General features: G+C 36.2%; 1 protein-coding gene across 4 annotated transcripts in view; it reads left to right on the top strand.

Moving 5' to 3' along the window:
* Window positions 1-17,925, top strand: part of OSBPL9 (oxysterol binding protein like 9) — a 164,189-nt gene that overhangs the window by 129,265 nt on the left and 16,999 nt on the right. For 3 of the 4 annotated variants that reach the window (XM_061121915.1, XM_061121914.1, XM_061121917.1), the window contains 4 exons: window positions 6,612-6,650; window positions 10,257-10,347; window positions 11,653-11,757; window positions 14,256-14,415. In XM_061121915.1, the coding sequence (XP_060977898.1) occupies window positions 6,612-6,650; window positions 10,257-10,347; window positions 11,653-11,757; window positions 14,256-14,415 (395 nt within the window). The remainder of the gene's footprint in view (window positions 1-6,611; window positions 6,651-10,256; window positions 10,348-11,652; window positions 11,758-14,255; window positions 14,416-17,925) is intronic. The other variant, XM_061121916.1, reaches the window with a different exon arrangement.

Here is a 17,925-nt window from a genome sequence, read left to right as displayed (position 1 = left end):
GGCACTGGATTTTGCAGCTCCCAGGTTGACTCTAATGTGTAGCAAAGTTTGGGCATTCCTTGGTTATTGGGATTTTAAGGTAAGTTGTGTTAGCTTATATAACTTCATTCTTCCTTTGAACCATACAGTAGAGACAGCAGTGTTCCATTCATGCGTAACTGCAGAGGAAGTAAGGAGTGAGGGGAGGGAGCAGATTGAAGGTAATCTAGGAGATCCCTACAGCAGAGGACTTGACCAGTTCATCAAGATTAGGTGATATGACCAGAAGTCACAACTCATACAAGCAAGGGAAATTAATAATGTATTTTATTTAACTCATTATATCCAAAATAATATCATTTCAACATGTAACCAATATAAAATTTCATTCACTAATGAAATATTTCCTTTTCTCTCTCCTTCTCCCTTGGCACTAAGTCATCACTATCCTGAGTATGTCTTATACTTTGAACTAGCCACATTCAGCTGCCGAATAGCCACATGTGACTAGTGGCTTCCAGACTGGACTTCACAACTCTGGATTATAATTTTAGAACTGAGTTGCCTGAACATGTTGTGTGCGGTGTGCTCAGTTGTGTCTGACTCTGCAACCCCATGGACTGTAGCCTGCCAGGCTCCTCTCTGCAAGGAATTTTCCAGACAAGAATACTGGAGTGGGTTGCCATTTCCTACTTAGGGGATCTTCCCAACCTAGGGATCAAACCCACGTCTCTTGCATCTCCTGCATTGGCAGACATTCTTTACCACTGTGCCACCTAGATACTTTTAAAGTAGATGTATCTTTAAGTTATTCTTGGATCCCAGATTCTCTCCTTGGAATATTTTTCTGTGTAGACTTTTTGTTTACATCTCAGCATTCATTAATTTCTTATAAGACTTTTTTAAAAATGAGATTTTACTGTTGTTCAGTTGCTCAGTCATGTCCGACTCTTTGCGACCCCATGGACTGCAGCACGCCAGGCTTTCCAGTCCTTTCCTGTCCTGTCCCTGAGCTTGCTCAAACTCATGTCCATTGAGTCGGTGATGCCATCCAACCATCTCATCTTCTACCGTCCTCTTCTCTTCCCGCCTTCAATCTTTCCCAGCATCAGGATCTTTTCAAATGAGTCAGTTCTTCGCATCAGGTGGCCCAAGTATTGGAACTTCAGCCTCAGTCCTTCCAGTGAGTATTCAGGACTGATTTCCTTTAGGATTGACTGGTTGTCCTTGCAGTCCAAGGGACTCTCAAGAGTCTTCTCCAACACCACAGTTCCAAAGCATGAATTCTTCGGCACTCAGCCTTCTTTATGGTCCAGCTGTCACATACATCATGAAATTCGCTCATTTAAAGTTTATGCTTTAATGGTTTTTGGTATATTTACAAAGTTGCACAGCCATCACTATAATCTAATTTTAGCACATCTTTATCACTGCCCCCCAACAAAGAAACACCAGACCTGTGAAGAGTTCAATCCCTATACCTCTTTCCCTCACTCACCCTTGCTCCTGCCTCTCCTCTAATTCCTGGCAACTACTAATCTGTTTTCTGTCTTAAACTTACCTATGGAGCTTCCCAAGTGGTACAGTGGTAAAAAATCCACCTGCCAATTCAGGAGAGGTGGGTTCAACCTCTTGGTTGGGAACATCCCCTGGAGTAGGATATAGCAACCCATTCCATTACTCTTGCCTAGAAAATTCCATGGACAGAGGAGCCTGGCAGGCTACCATCCATGGGGTCACAGAGTCAAACATGACTCAAGTACACACGTCACAGCACAGACTTGCCTATTCTGGACATTTTATATATTTAGGATCATATAATACGTGGTATTTTGTGACAGGCCTCTTTCACTTAGTATAATGTTTTATACTAAGTGAAACTATACTATTAATGTATAATATAGTTGATCCATGTTGTAGCATGAGTCAGGACCGAATTCCTTTTTATTGCTGAATAATATTCCTTTGAACGATATACTACATTTTGTTTATGATATACAACATTTGGCTTGTTTTCAGTTTTTGACCATTATGAATAATGCCTCTCTGAACATTTGTGTATGATGTTTTTGTGTGGATGCTTATTTTCATTTCTATTAAGTACAGAGCTAGGAGTGGAGTTACTGGGTAATAAGGTAACTCTCTGTTTAACTTTTTGAGAAACTACTAGACTACTTTTCAAAGCAGCCACACCATTTTATGTTCCATTCATAATGCATGAAGGTTCTATTTGCCCCACGCCCTCACCAACATTTGTGATTGTCTTTTTGATTATAGCCATTCTAGTGGTATCTCAGTGATTTTCATTTGCACTTCTGGAAAAGTGTTCACATTGTTTGCCCGTTATTTTAGATGGATATTTTAATCTTCTTATTTAGTTGTAAGTGTGATTTTATGTCTTCTGGATACAACTTATCAGATATGTGACTTAGAAATTTTTCTTCAAGTCTGTGGGTTGTCCTTTTACTTTATAGTGTCCTGAGAAGCATGCAAATTTTAAATTTTGATGAAATCCAGTTTATCAGTCTTATATTGCTTTTGGCTTTGGTGACTTTTCTGAGAAATCATTGCCTAAGCCTTAATGACAAAGATTTATTCCTGTGTTTTGAGTCTTATAGTTTTAGCTCTTATATTTAAGTCAGTGTATAATCTACTTTGAGTTAATCTTTGTGGTGTGAGGTATGGATCCAAGTTCTTTTTCTTTTTTTTGAATGTGGATATCCAGTTGTCCTAGTCCCATTTGTTGAATGTCATCAAAGTGAGTTGGAAATTTTCTTTCAACTCCATAGCATATTTATTTTTTATTTTATGTAATAAGTACATGTATAGGCCCATAATTAAGAGAGCTTTCATTAGACTCCATTTCCTTTTTAGAAAGATGGGAATATGTTTCATGGATTTTATTGGTTTTAAATATGGTTTTGTATGGTTTTAAAATACTGGAGTCTATAATTCTGGTCAAAAGTCTTCCCAAATTATGTTGTGCTGGTGTTTTTGTTATGATCATATTTCCAGATCTCAGTCATGTTGGTTTGTTCAAAGAAGAGAATATCCATTGTGTTAAGGAATGAGGGATGTAAAATCAGATAAACATATTTATAATCTAAGTGGTAAGTAGGATTAGATCCTTTCTTTGTTTAATTAACATAATTCACATTGATTTCAATTAAATCTCTGGTTCAGTAGTACTTGAAATTGAGCTTTAGCTGACCCTGATAAAAGGCAACTTGTGGTTTACATACAAAACAAGAACAATAAAATTTTTAAAAAGAAAGGTAGGGTGGGGGTGGGAATGAGTGTTGTAAACCCTTTAAAATAATAGTACAAAATTCCTTAAGTTCATGATGGGAATGGATTGGTAGTAAGGCGTTTAATAGTCTGTAGGTTCATCTAGATTTGACTCTGCCTTGAAAGATAAAGCACAACAGTAACAAAAATAGTAAACCCTGCCTTAAAATACCCTGTAGATAGCATTTATTATTGAGAACACTTTGAGGGAAAAATTGTCAGATATTTAAGTTTATTATTTTTCTTCCAGTTTTATTGAGATATAGGAGACTGCACAGTGTAAGTTATGGGTGTGATTAACTTTACTGTTAATACATCATAAAAGTTTATTGCAGTCGGTTTAATGAGCATCCATTATGTCATTTAGATACAAAATCAAAGAAATAGAAAAAAAATTTTGTGTGATAAGAACTCTTAAGGTTACTTTCTTAACCACTTTCGTATATAACATGCAGCAGTGTTAGTTATATGTATGATGTTGTACAATACATTCCTAGTACTTATTTATCTTAAAACTGGATATTTAAGTTTATTTAAGTTACACCAGAAGTAAAAGTGGTGGTTTTCTTAGATAATATGATGTACTATATCAGTAATGTGTTGCTATATAACAAACCCATGTAAACTGTCTTAAAATAGCAGTCATTTATTTTGCTCACAAATCGGGGGTGATTTGGGTAGGGCTCACAGTGCCTGTTGTTGGCATAATTGCAGGGGGAGGGGGAGGGACCGAAGGATGCACTTTCAAGATGACTCACGTGCTTGGGAAACTGAGCTGCGGCCTAGGTTCTCCTCCACATAGTTCTCTTTAAAATTGTTTGGCCTTTCTCACGGTGTGGTGATTGGGTTCCAAGGTATTTCTGTGACCTGGTCTCAGGAGTCATAAATAGTCACTTCTGTTATGTTTATTGGTAGAGACAGTCACAAAGTTTTGAGGGTAGGGGCCATGAACTCTACCTCCTGTTGGGGCCATTTTTGGAAATTTTAAACTACGCCATGTGTTTCTTTCCACTTTATTGCCACTTACATGTATTTCTGAGAAATTCTTTGGAAAAAATCAATTTAATGTTTAGCAAGTTAGTAGAAAACTAAAAGTAAAATAAAATATCATCTGAGCAAGAAACTTTAAAATTTTCCTATCTCTATAGTTCTCAAGATTTTACTTTCAACTGCCTCTATTAAGAATTACTGAATCCAAAACTTTGGATATTGTAAATATTTAGTTAATTCACTTGTGCAAATCCCAGCATGAATTATGTACTTATCAGCATGCTTTTATTCTCAAGGATATGCAAAGTATATGCAAAGAAAATATGCATTGTGCTGGCATCACCCCTGGGTTTGGTGATGTGCTTGGAGGGCACAGCATGTAGCTCTCCTCATAGATATGGTTTATTACAGCAGAGGAGCCAAAGCAAAATCAGAAAAGGAAAAAGGCACATGGGGCCAAATTCAGAGGAAACTAGGCCCGGACTTCCAACAGTCTTCTCCCAGTGAGATCATACAAGGTGTGCGTCATTCCTCCAGCAACACATTGTGACAACACATGAGAAGTGTCTGCCAGGGAAGCTTATTAGAGACTCGGTGCCCAAAGTTTTTATTGGGTTCTGGTCCTGTAGCACTCTCTACCTTGCACTTACCAAATTCCAGAGTCTCAGAAGGAAAGCAAGTGTTCAGCATAAACCAACCGTTTGGGTTGCTTAAGTAGTTCAGGCACAGTGAGGTGCCCTTATGATAGTTAGGTGCTGGGAACCCTCCTAAAATCCAAGTTCCCAGACACCAATCAAAGGCCAACTTTGTAGGCAGGCTTTTCTAAGGATAGCCGTTTCAGGCCTGCTGTGTTAATTCTTTCTTTCTTTTTTTTAATTATCCCCTAATCTTTAAATTGTTCTTGACTGATCCTTCAATGTTGTAGGTTTTCAGTAAACTCCATGGTTAAAGAGTTAAACATAAATGAGATATAACTTGGCTATTAACTTTAAAACCAAAGCCAAATATCAATGTCTGTTAAAACTTGAAAGCTTCCTGATAGTATGGAGTTGAAACGTTAACAGTTTTAAGCTAAATATATTGTCTGTGTATTATTAATAGATGGATTATAGTTACAGGAACAAATACGTTCAATAACTTTCCACCAGCTTCTTCTTAAGTACATTCTTGGAGAGGAGAGACGAGTTAAGGAGCTTGAGTTCTGGAACTAAACTACATGTCTTGGAGTCCTGGCTTCTCACACTGTCTCAGTTTTCTCCTCTATCCAAGGAGAAGAATAATAATATCTACTTGATAGAGTTGTAGGTGAAATAGGTGAATTAATGTACACACGTATCTTGCTTTGTTGCATTTTGCAGATACTACTTTTTACAAATTGAAGGTTTGTGGCAGCCTTGTGTCGAGCAAGTCTGTTGGCGTCATTTTTGCAGCAGCATTTGCTGACTTTGTGGTCTGTCACGTTTTGGTAATTCTCACAGTATTTCAGACTTTTTCATCATTACTATATTTGCTATGGCGATCTGTGATCAGTGGTCTTTGATGTTACTACTGCAACTCACTGAAGGCTCAGATGATGGTTAGCATTTTTTAGCAATAAAGTATTTAAAATTAAGGTATGGACATTGTTTTTTAAGACATAACGCTGCTGCACTCTTGATAGGCTACCAGGATAGTGTAAATACAACTTTTATGTGCACTGGGAAACCAAAAAATTTGTGTGAGTTGCTTTATTGTGATATTTGTTTTATTGTGGTGGACTGGAATACCTCTGAGGTCTATGGCTGTATGTAAAGTATCTGCCAGGTAGTATGTGTTAGCCCCTATATCATCATTCTGTGGTTATAGTAATTATGATTACTGAGACAAAAATCAGATCATCTGTTTATAAAAGAATATAATTTGGGGGCTGGTAGCCAGAATATGGGAAGTTGTGTCTATCCTAAGTTTTTAAAGATATATGATTGTCATATCTTTAAAGTACAGTAAGAGGTTGGGGGTGTGGAGAGTTGCAATAATTTGCTATGAAGTTAAACCTATAATCCTCAATTAATGTATCTACTTTTTTTTTTTATGTATCTACTTTTAATCATTGGTACCAATGTGACTGCACAGTTCAATAGGATATTTCTACAAATAATTAAATGCCTATATAGAAAAATAATTTCCATGTTCTTGGTTAGAATTCTGTTTGGCTAGGAATGGACAAGTGAAATTATCTTAGTGGAAACAGATTAGTAGTTTTCTAACATTGTTGCTTACACAGTAAAATAAGCTTTCTTACCAGGGAAGAGAGTACACAAGGCGTTAACTTAAATGAAAGAATGAAGTTAATATTTTTAACATTTCTCCTTAAGGACCAGTATATTGCGGAGAATCACGCAGATGGAATTATAGTAAGTTTAATCTAATCTTTACTCCGCTTTACTTCTGCAGAGCATTAATAACCAGTTATGTCAGGAGAAGCCTGAATTTCCACTTATTTTTCAACACAAATCCCTCTTTTTACCCACTCACTGCTCTCTCTTGTTGATTCTTGCGATTTCCTTCAGCTCTTACAGTTGGCCGTCTTTCAGCAATCATTTGGAGGGGAAATGTAGATCTTAAAATTAAGTGTTGGTTCTTATTGAATCACCTTGCATGTGTTAACTTGACGGGTTAATCACGGTGTAAAAATGCGGCTTTTATGACTAAATACTGCATAACTCACAGTGCTACATTTCTTGGCAAACTTTTTCTAATGAAAGTAGGGGGCACAGTACTGAAACATATCTTAATCTAATTATATGTTTATAGGTTTCTTTCTTTCTTTCTTTTTTTTTTAGATTTTGTGTATTGTGTTAGCTGTCACTGCCGCTGTGGTGTATACTGCTTTTTTGTAGCAGCAGGTTGCAATGTGAATTTTTTCACGTATAGCCATTTTCTCTTCTTTCCTTCCCTTGGTTTTTTACTCTTCCCTTTTATTCAACTTGGCCACCAAAAAGAAAATTTTATTGGAAATAAAAGTTAGAGTTTGAAAGTTTGCAGTTTAAGCTTCCCTGATTTTATGATACATGTGTGACTTGTGTTCAGACTGTATTTTTGAAGCATGAGGCAGCCTCTTTTTTTTAGTCTTAAGGCTTTACAAATGCCAGAGGTCTGCAAACTCATTTTGTAAATCTTCAAAACCATCTTATGATTATACTTGAAAGGATGAGTATGTTATCTTTTTATTTGCTATAAAATGAACACAAGTTAGATGTCTATGTTGTTTACATATTTCTTGAGAAAACAAAGATAAGAGAAACATTTTTAAAATTTGAATTGAACACATTGAAATTTTTGTTTCTCTTCACAGTATGAATTCAGGGTTTGAGTCCTGGTGATTTAATAGAACTATGTGATATAAATACATAATATAATATATCTCTTCCTGAGATAGCAGTTAAGATTATAAGCCTCATGGAAAAAGACTATGTAAGTTGTCTAGAATTTCATGTTTCCTTAAGACCTTAAGGAAAAATAATAATGGCAGTTATTTTTATCTCTTTTCCCTCAAAGCAAATCAATTACTTTTTATTATGTTAACAGTTTTATAAAGCATACCAAAAATGTTTGATTATTTGCAGTTTAAAAACATCTAAAAAGTTTATATTCATAGAAAATCTAAACTTACAGAAAACAGACATATTTGAATCATTTGATTAGGGACCATAGCATTTTTCCCTAAGAGTTGTTTTTTTTTTTTTTTTTTTTTAAGGAATTGTATATGGTTTAGGCTTTGAATCCAGACCACTAGGACCTAGCCCTGCCAGTTACTAGCTGTGACTGCAGGCAAGTTACTTATTAACCTTTGAGTCTTCTTTTCCTCATCTATTAAGAAAAGTGACTTCTACCTCAGAGGGTTGTTGTAAGATAGTATGCACATAGTACTCAATAAATGTTAGCTATACATACATGTATGTATATATAATTAATATATTTTGTATTGTATTGCATGAACTTTATTAATGTTAACAACAGATTAGGGCTCGGGATTGTCATTTGTTTGCACTTCTCCAGCTCTTCACGTTCTTTTTTAAAGCAAAGCATAGAATGTTATTTGACATATTTTAGCCTGAAGTTGATTGATCACAGATTGTTAGATATGTGTAGAATAGTTGTCTTTTCTGTCAACAACAGCAGCAAGAAATATTTGGTGCCTTTAACATACATCTTAAAAAGTCTAAAAGTGTTCTGTGGGATTGACAAGCCTAATCTTAGGCTTTTGAAAAACAGAAGATTGCATTCAAAAGATAGAATTCTGGTCCATTTTTCCAAAGTTATTTTATTTCTTAGTGTCTTTATACTTTTTACTTACATTAATGTAATAGGTGGGAATAAGGAGGCAGGATGTTCTTGTCCCTGTGGCTCAAAGTATTAGAAGTGGGATTTTGCCTTTGTTAAAGCACCTGGGTCCCTTTAGAGAAAAATTACTATTTAAAAATAAGAACTATGTTCTAAGAACAGTTCCAGGATTGTTGAGACACTTGTTTAGTTATTATGGCCCAGCCTGGTATCTGAAAATAGAATCCTAAAGTAATAACCAGAAAGCCTTTAGAGACCATAGCATCCAGACATTTCTTCATTTTATACACTGGGAAAGTAAGGCCCACAGCAGATTAGACTTGCCAGGTCACAGGTAGAGCAAGGATTCTAGGAATTAAAGTTCTAAGTCTCTGTTTCCGTGCTTTTCCTAATGCTTTGGAACTTTCCCCACTTCACTTTACTGAGTTTTAAAATTATTAATTATCGTTTTCAGAGTTTCTTCTCTGTGTCCTTCATATCCTAGGCCTAGAATATTTATGGTAGATTGACTGTTGTGACAGAATTCTTGTGTTTAAATTACTTAATTTAAGAGATCTGATTTAGTGATTTTTCTGTATGCAGAGAGGGGTTTAAGAAAAAAATTAACTCAGGTATTAAATAAGAATGCTATAAGAAACTTTCCCATTATCTCAATTTCCATTGTTAGGTGCTTTTAAATTTTCACAAATGCTTTTGAAGCTCATTCATCAGTAAAATACATCTTTTCTAATTCTATTTTAGTATTTTCTGTTATAAGCTCTACCTAATAAATTTGAAGTTGAGTTTTCCAGATCAAGGAAAGCTGAAGAACTTTTTATTTCTTGGGTTTTATCTAATATAGTCTTCTAAATGGTGGATTTAAACTTTTTTTTTTTTTTGGATTTAAACTTTACTTTGGCAAAGACCTTGGTTTAAAATCTCCCCCTCCTCCAAATAAAAAAAAATCAGGAAGCTGTGGAGTCTTGTTTTTAAAATACCATTATGCTGGCAAAATAGTTTCTTGGCTTGGAGTCAGAAAACCTAGGCTTTTTTTTTTTCTCTCTCTCTCTCAAATGTAACTGCATGTTTGAGTATTTTTTTTCCTTCTAAATCCTCAAGAAAAAAAAAGCTTTCTTCCCCCCAACAACCAATTAGGAGATACATTTCCTTGCCTTTAGTGACTGTAGAGCTAGATGCCTATACAGTGCAATACACATTGACGGAAGGTGGCAGTAGTCTGGGATGTGAAGATAAGATTATAGTGGTGCAGGTATATTAGCTCGTCATAGGTATAGTGCTCGTTAATACCAAAGTAAGAGCATTTCTCCCTGCTTTGATATTTGTGTTGAGTTAAAAATTTGAGAAGCACTGAGTTGAATTGAGAATTTATTGTTTTGGCTTCCTGAAACCATTCTACAACTCTTTCCATGTGTTTTCGTTTGGCTTCACCTTTCTATGTGACAGATTCATTCATTTTTCCTCTTTACTATGCTTTTTGAGAAATTTTTTTATAAGAAACTCTTAACCTGCTGTATAGTAAAGTTGTTTTATCTCCTCGTTGAAATTTGACCAACATGTCTGCAAAGCTGCTCCCAGGACTTTGCTGTCAGAAATGTGGGCATTTCATACATTTGGGAGGGTCAACACCAGAAGGGTAATTACAATAAAAATAACTATGCCGTGCTTCTTTACCTCAGAGTACTATTAATCCTGTGGATGCAATATATCAACCTAGTCCCTTGGAACCTGTGGTCAACACAATGCCTTCCCAGACTGTCTTACCTCCAGGTATAGTATAGTATTTGGAAAAATGTTTCACAGATTCATTAATGACAAAAACCTTTTTTTTTAAATGGCAGTTGTAATCTTGAAGAACTCGTTTTCTTTTTTTTTTTTTTTGTAATAAGTAAAAGGAATTTCACACACAAATACAGCCAAAAATGAACTTGAAAAAAATGATACTATTTTTGGGATTGGAGGTTTTTAAATATAATTCAAAAGCTTTTGGTTTTCAAAGTGGGATGGGACAAACATGATTACTTGGATTAGCTGATAGGACTGAATCCCATGACCCAGGATTCATGGCTACCAAGGAAAACATAATATACCTTGATCTACTTGAAGGTAACCCAGAAATGTGCTATTTTTGTGTATTCTTTATAAATCTGAATTATACAAGTGATTTCTTTATGGTGGACTTCAGGATAATGAGAAAGCGAGGAATGAGATTTTGATGCCTACTGATTAGTTACACATGTGTATTTTTAAGGATAGAGTAATAATTTTTTTTTTTTTAACTGGCAAAGGAGGGCTTAGGTCCAAAACCCACTGATTCCTTTTACTTTTTTGTGGCATCCAACATTTCAGTTGTTGGGTGAAATGTTCTCATTGGTGATGATGTTAAGTCAGAAATTTTACTGGGGGGAAAAAAATCTTTTTAAAATTACTTACAAGTATGTGAGGTCTTTTTAGGAACTTTTTCTCCTTAGGAGAAAATTAGGAGCATAATATCTCATGAGACTAAAGAGGAAGTACCATACCGCATTTTAGATTTTACATGGGTTTAATCCTCGGGTGCATGCTCTGTGCAAGTTAAGTTGCTCAGTTGTGTCCAGCTCTTTGCAACCTATGGACCAGTCTCCTCTGTCTATGGGATTCTCCAGACAAGAATACCGGAGTGGGTTTCTATACCCTCCTTCAGAGGATCTTCCCAACCCGGGGATCAAACCCGAATTTCTTAGGTCTGATGCGTTGGCAAGCAGATTCCTTACCTCTGAGCCACCTGGGAAGCCCATCCTTAGGGAGGAAACAGTTTATCATCAGAAGCATTTGCTGGTTGTACAGAGCAATTGTACTGAGATATTGGCCTATCTTGACTAGTCTTTGATCTCCTGCCTAGTGTCTCAGAACTTGGTAGCCTACCATCATGGAGTTTAAAGAGGATAGGGCATTGGAAAGGAGTAGCAGCATGAAAGGTGACTTACTGGAATATAGTCTCAAAAGTTACTGATCTTTAAGATTTTAAATTCCACAGAGTTGTAGTTAAAAGTTGTGTTTGGCTTTTTCTCTTATTTCACATCTTAAATCTCCTAGAACCTACTCAGTTGTGTAAGTCAGAGCAGCGTCCATCCTCTCTACCAGTTGGACCTGTATTAACAACCTTGGGACATCATCAGACTCCAACACCAAATAGTACAGGTACAGATTTGTGTGATTCCTTTACTTCTCATAACTGCCCATTAACATTTGAGATTTGTTTCTGATTACTGATGGGAAAACATTGAAGAAAGGTGGTATATTTTGCGTTGGAGTTACCTTAGTTTTACCATTATAGTTCCATCCATGAAGTGGTTAGCTTTGTGATTGAACCAGAAATTTAATAATAATTATAATTTATATGACATAAATTATTGCAGAATTTTGTGTATTTGTTGCGATTTATTTTGAAGATATGTATTGACTTTTTAAAAAATTGCTCAGGTTAGATTTATATACTTTCTTATTGTAAAGGAATCAAATAATACAGAAGTATGAGAACAAAAGCTGTAAATCTTCTTTATTGTTTGTTGTTTGCATACATGTATGTACATGTCTACCTGTATTGCATACTTTCATTACTGTTTCTGTTCTAACCTAAATGAGATCATATGGTTCTGTGACTTTCTCAATTTTCATTTAACTGAGAACCATTTAGAGAACTTTCTGTGTTTATACACTTAGGTCTACAACATACTTTTTACAGCTGCTCAGGGAGCTATTACCTGTTTTCCTGCTGATGGACATTTAGGTTAATTGCAGTATTTTCCTATTATAAGCAGTATTTCAGGGAATACTCTTGAACAGCAGCTTGAGCACATAATGTATTTTTATGGATAGATTTATCGGTCACATTTTTCACCAATTTTATAAGCAAAAAAGGGAAACTTGATTTTAATTTGCATTTTCTTAATTTGTTTAGATTCCTGGTTTTTATTTTTTTCTCTGATTCACAGGGATGCTATCAATGTTAGTATAGATTTATTCCTTATTTTAAAACTAATCAGGTTGATGTTGAGTTATCAGTTGAACCAAACTCAAGGGAGCACTTGGTTTTTGTCCCTATTCCACCTGGAGGCCAAAATCAAAATCACATGAAGGACATGGGAGATGAGCCCCTGCTATTGCTCCACAGATTCTTTCCTGGGTGGGACTTTCCTGTGTAATAATGAAAAGCAACCCTGTGATTTTTAGCCCAATATGAAATTTGAATTAGTAAAAATGCAGATGCTGTTACTTTGGATTTTTAATATTTAACAGCCTGAACCATATGTCTTCTTAATTTTGGAAAAAAGCAAGCAACAAGAAGAGCTCTCTTATTTGAAACTGTAAAGTGATGATAAGCAATTTGAATAATAAAGTTGAAATGTTTGGCTGACTTTTTTCTGTATATCATTGCACTTTGCCATTTTAAAAGTGGTATCTGTGTTTCTTTTTTTATAGGGAGGAATTATGTTAGAATTTTCAAACAGCCAAAATATATCCATTTGGAAATATCAAATACTAGTCAGTTACAAACTTTGAAAAAGTTGGCATTTTTTATGTATATGAAGTTTAGAGTCATTAGTTAGTTATAAATAATGATAAATAATTTAGGATAAATTATTCCAGGAGGCATTATAAAAATATAACATTTTAGAGTAGGTGGATTTAAATCTTTTGTTGTTTATGTCTTGTTTGATTTTTCAGCCTAAATTCTTCATCTTTCTTTCCTTTATCTCTGTCACTAATACATAAAAAAAGAAAACAATTTTTTCTCTCATAAGGAAAACTCAATTCTTTGGATTGCAGTTCCCATTCTAACTCATTTTCTTCTTGAATACATTTTCAGTTTTCTGTGGTTGCCGGGACTATTTGCATATTACTTAATCATTTGTAATTCCTGGTCTCTTTCTTCCTTTCTCTGTCATTTTTTCCCCCTTAATTCAATAAGGGAAAATTTATTTCCCATCTTATTGCTGATATGGAGCAGGGCAGGTGGGTGGGGAGAAGATTTTAAAGTCATTTGCTAAGATGAACTATCTCTGGCATTCCCACAATAAGCTTTGCCTATTTAGGCAGCAAACTTTCTGTGTTTATGTTTTAAAAATATCTTTGTGAACATGGTAACTGAGTGCAGCAGGTGGATGTGCGCTCTCATAACTGTTGAAGCGTAGACTGTGGAATGGGCAAAAAATCCATGGGTGGCTCTGGATTCATTTTTATTGCTGCTGTTCTTATTTCTTCTAGAAGTGTGGCATTGGCTTTTAGATTGTCAGCAGTGACTTTACTCTCCACCAGACATCAGTAGCAGTTTGGCATAAATTGCCTGAGAGTCCTTAGATGCTCAACAAATACTTTTTAAATGGCTCTCAATATTTCACTGTTCTGTTTGATACTTTCATTGTTATTTTTTATTACTAGACAATGAACCCCAGATGATTATCAAAGAGACATAGCATTTTTTCATTTATTTAGAAGGCTGTGTCCCATTCTCTAATGTGATTTGCCTTTTTCTTTGTCTAGTTTAAATGTTGATTTTCTTTACAAATAGTCTAGGGACTTCTGCCAACTTAACTCTTTTCTTGATTTTAATAGGTCTGCTTTGACCCCATCTTTCTAATTTCTTCCTTTCTATTACCAACATTGTCTCTTAATTTAAAACTCTTCTAACTTTCTAGGCAGTGGCCACTCACCACCTAGTAGCAGTCTCACTTCTCCAAGCCATGTCAACTTGTCTCCAAACACCGTCCCAGAGTTCTCTTACTCTAGCAGTGAAGATGAATTCTATGATGCAGATGAATTTCATCAGAGTGGCTCATCACCAAAGCGCTTAATAGAGTAAGTAGGTGAACTAACTGTATTGACATGAGTCTCCTGATTTTTAAAAATGTGATTTGATTTTAAAACTGGTGTTAATGACAAGCTACTTTAAAAATTATTATTTGGAAAAAATGAAAAAGGCAGCTTATTTTCAGTTGACTTACTGAGTCAAGGCTAGTTCTGTGAGAATGTTCATTTTACTCCCGATTTAATTTAAATGGAATAAGTTAGCATCACTTGTGGTAACATGCCAGGATTGAGGCTTTATTTCCATAGAACCAGGATTAGGAGAGGATCAAATGAAAGTGAGGATGCTAGGAATTATTCCTATAAGAGGAGGTTACTATTACTTGTTTTGTATTATAGTGGAGGTATTCAGGTACCTATAAGTAAGGCTCTGTACTAGCCTGGTAGAAGAATGATGTGTTTAGCATTTTGGACCCCATGGACTGTAGCCTGCCAGGCTCCTCTGTCCATGGAATTTTCCAGGCAAGAATACTGGAGCAGGTTGCCACGTCCTCCTCCACAGGCTCTTTCAGACCCAGGAATCAAACCCATGTCTCTTGTGTCTCCTATATTGGCAGGCGGATTCTTTATCACTAGCGCCACCTTATACAGAAGTGAAACAAGAGCCAGTCCTTGCCCTCAGGAACTTACAGTCTTTTCTGGGGAAAACAGACTTTTATAATTCAGTGTGAAATATGCTTTATAAGAATAAGCTCAGGAAGAATTGGGAGCATTTTGAAGTCCTGAGAAGTCAAGAAAGGATTCACAGAGGATGGAGGGAATGTGATCCTAAGATGAGATGTAGATGAGAGAGAAGGGTCATGGGGGTGAGAAGAGGAGGGGGAAATGGCAAATGTTCTTCTCATGGAGATGGAACCCTAATAAGAAAGGCCTGGGGGCAGCAGGGGCTTGGTTTCTTTGAGAAGCTATAAGCTAGTGAGTGTGGCTGAGTGTGCTTATAAGTTGTGGGAAGTGGTTAAAAAGATACAGGATACAGGAGAGGTTGACAAGGGCCAGGTCTTGAAGGAGTCCTTTCAGCCTTTTATGAATTTTGAACATTTTCTCTCAGGTGATGGCAGCTGCTGGTCAGGTCTACCTTTTAGAAAAATAGATAGGAAAAATATGCCTAAAATTGTATAGAATTGAGTACGGTGGGAATGCATTATGTGTAGGAAGACCAGCCAAAACTGGGTAGGAAATTGAGAAATGTTGATAATCTGAGCTAAGGTCAAAGCATAGGAATGGAGGGAAGCATGTGGACTCCAGAGATACAAAGTAGGCAGATTTTGGCAGATAGTGATGGTACATTTTCTTTTATTAGGAGATATTTGACCTATTTTACACTGTCAGGTCAAAGCTAGGTATGTTCCATTGTACAGAAAAGGTCTTTCTTGACACAAAGTCACTTACATAATAGTTAAAGAAAGTGAAATTCACTCAGTTGTGTCCGACTCTTTGTGACCCCATGGACTATACAATCTGTGGAATTCTCCAGGCCAGAATACTGGAGTGGGTAGCTTTTCCCTTCTCCAGGGGATCTTCCCAACCTAGAGACTGAACCCAGGTCTCCCGCACTGCAGGCGGATTCTTTACCAGCTGAGCCATAAGGGAAGCCCAATAATACTGGAGTGGGTAGCCTATCCCTTCACCAGGGGATCTTCCCGACCCAGGAATCGAACCGGGGTCTCCTGCAATGCAGGCGGATTCCTTACCAATTGAGCTCTCAGAGAAGCCCACTTACATGATAGCCAGTCAGCAAAGTCCTTTTTATCCCTGCTGGTATATAGGTTGCTGTGGGTAGACTTTGGATTCTGGAATCTTAGAAAGAAATAATAGGTTCTAAATCTGTTTTGCTTTAAAAGTGTGTGATCTTGGTCAAGTTACTTAACCTGTGTAATCCTGTTTCCTTGTTGGTAAAATGAGGATGATAATAGTTTCAACTTCAAGGAGTCGTTGTGAACATGTAGATGACAATAATGTCAATCAAGTGCTTACCGTAATGTCTGGCATGTATAATAAGTATGCAGTAAGCGATAGCTGTTACAGAAAGCAAATTAACATTTATTTGCTTTAATGTTCCTATATTTGTTGTAGATGTAACTGGCTTACTTTTTGTTGGGTATTTTTTCCAACTCTCCTGCATCTCAAAGAGTAAATGCTATCGTTGCAGTTTGGGGCTTGCTTTGAAATACAGTACAGGTTTGGAAATGATTATATGTGAATTTGCAAGCTGAGTACCATCAGCCAAACTTAGACCTTGAACCTTGGTTTCTTTTAATAAGAAATCTTGTGTAGCACTTCCGTTCTCTTAAGTTTGCACATGAACTGAGAAATACAGTATCATATGTAATTGTACCATAACTGTTCAGAATCTCAAAATATATCAGGAAAATGACTATATTAATTCAGGAAGTTTTGTTACATAGTAGATCAAATTCAACATTTGAATGTGAGAAACGTAAAATGTATTCCATTAGGTGAATACATACTGTTACTAACGTGAGAGGAAGAGAGATTTGAGCCCACAGTTCAAGACTAGTTCAGCAGAAAGAGTTTGGTTTAGCATGTTGGTTTCTTAATGTTTGTATGTGGGGCAGTAAACTATTACAAGACCATTATTAACAGTTTGCCAATAGAAATTTCACTTTCTTTTTGAAAAATAATTTTTATAATGGGTTAAAAGAAAAAACAGGCATTTGGGAGAAAATTTCAAAATAAAGATTATTATTGATTTTTGAAGTGTTAAGTCATTGTTTGCTTAAACAGAGTTAAAGACAGTCTCCTTCATGGGACATTAGCTATTATTTGAAACATAGTACAAATTGAGTATCAAAATGAATCATTTATCCTCTAGAAACCTAACTATATTTGTTAAAAGCTTGATGATATGATATGGTTAGCCTCCTTACTACATCACTGATAGTCAGTCTCTGGCCCAGTTTTAGGGGTACTCCTTAAATTTTAAATGCTTGCTTAACCTGTTGTACCTGTAATAGACATATCTACAAAGTTACCTGCAGGCCCATAGGCATTTCTTTTTTCTCCTTAGAAACTTCCTTCTCTGTGCTCTCCCAGTACCCACCCCATAACAAACATATGGTCTATGAATATGCCTTAATTCCTTATATGCCTTAATCTAGATTCCAAAACTAGTAGGGACTATAGGTATTTTATTTGGCCAGCACAGTGTTTGTTGACTTTTTTTTTCTTTTTTAATGGGAGTTTAAATCCCTTCAAATTGACTATGCTGGCTCCAGCTCTCCATTGTCTCATGGAATGGGGAGTGCTCAGTCGTGTCTGACTCATTGAGACCCCATGGACTGTACCCCGCCAGGCTCCTCTGTCAAATTTTCAGGCAAGAATACTGGAGTGGGTTGTCATTTCCTCCTCCAGGGGATCTTCGCAACCCAGGAATCAAATCTGGTCTCCTGCACTGCAGGTGGTTTCTTTTACTGCTGAGCCCTGGGAAGCCCACCTGACCCTATTCACATATTTAGGCTTCCCTGGTTGGTCAGCGGTAAA

The sequence above is a fragment of the Dama dama genome, chromosome 20 (genome assembly GCF_033118175.1).
Source record: "Dama dama isolate Ldn47 chromosome 20, ASM3311817v1, whole genome shotgun sequence".
NCBI lineage: Eukaryota > Metazoa > Chordata > Mammalia > Artiodactyla > Cervidae > Dama > Dama dama.
This window is presented reverse-complemented; position numbering and strand designations above follow the sequence as displayed.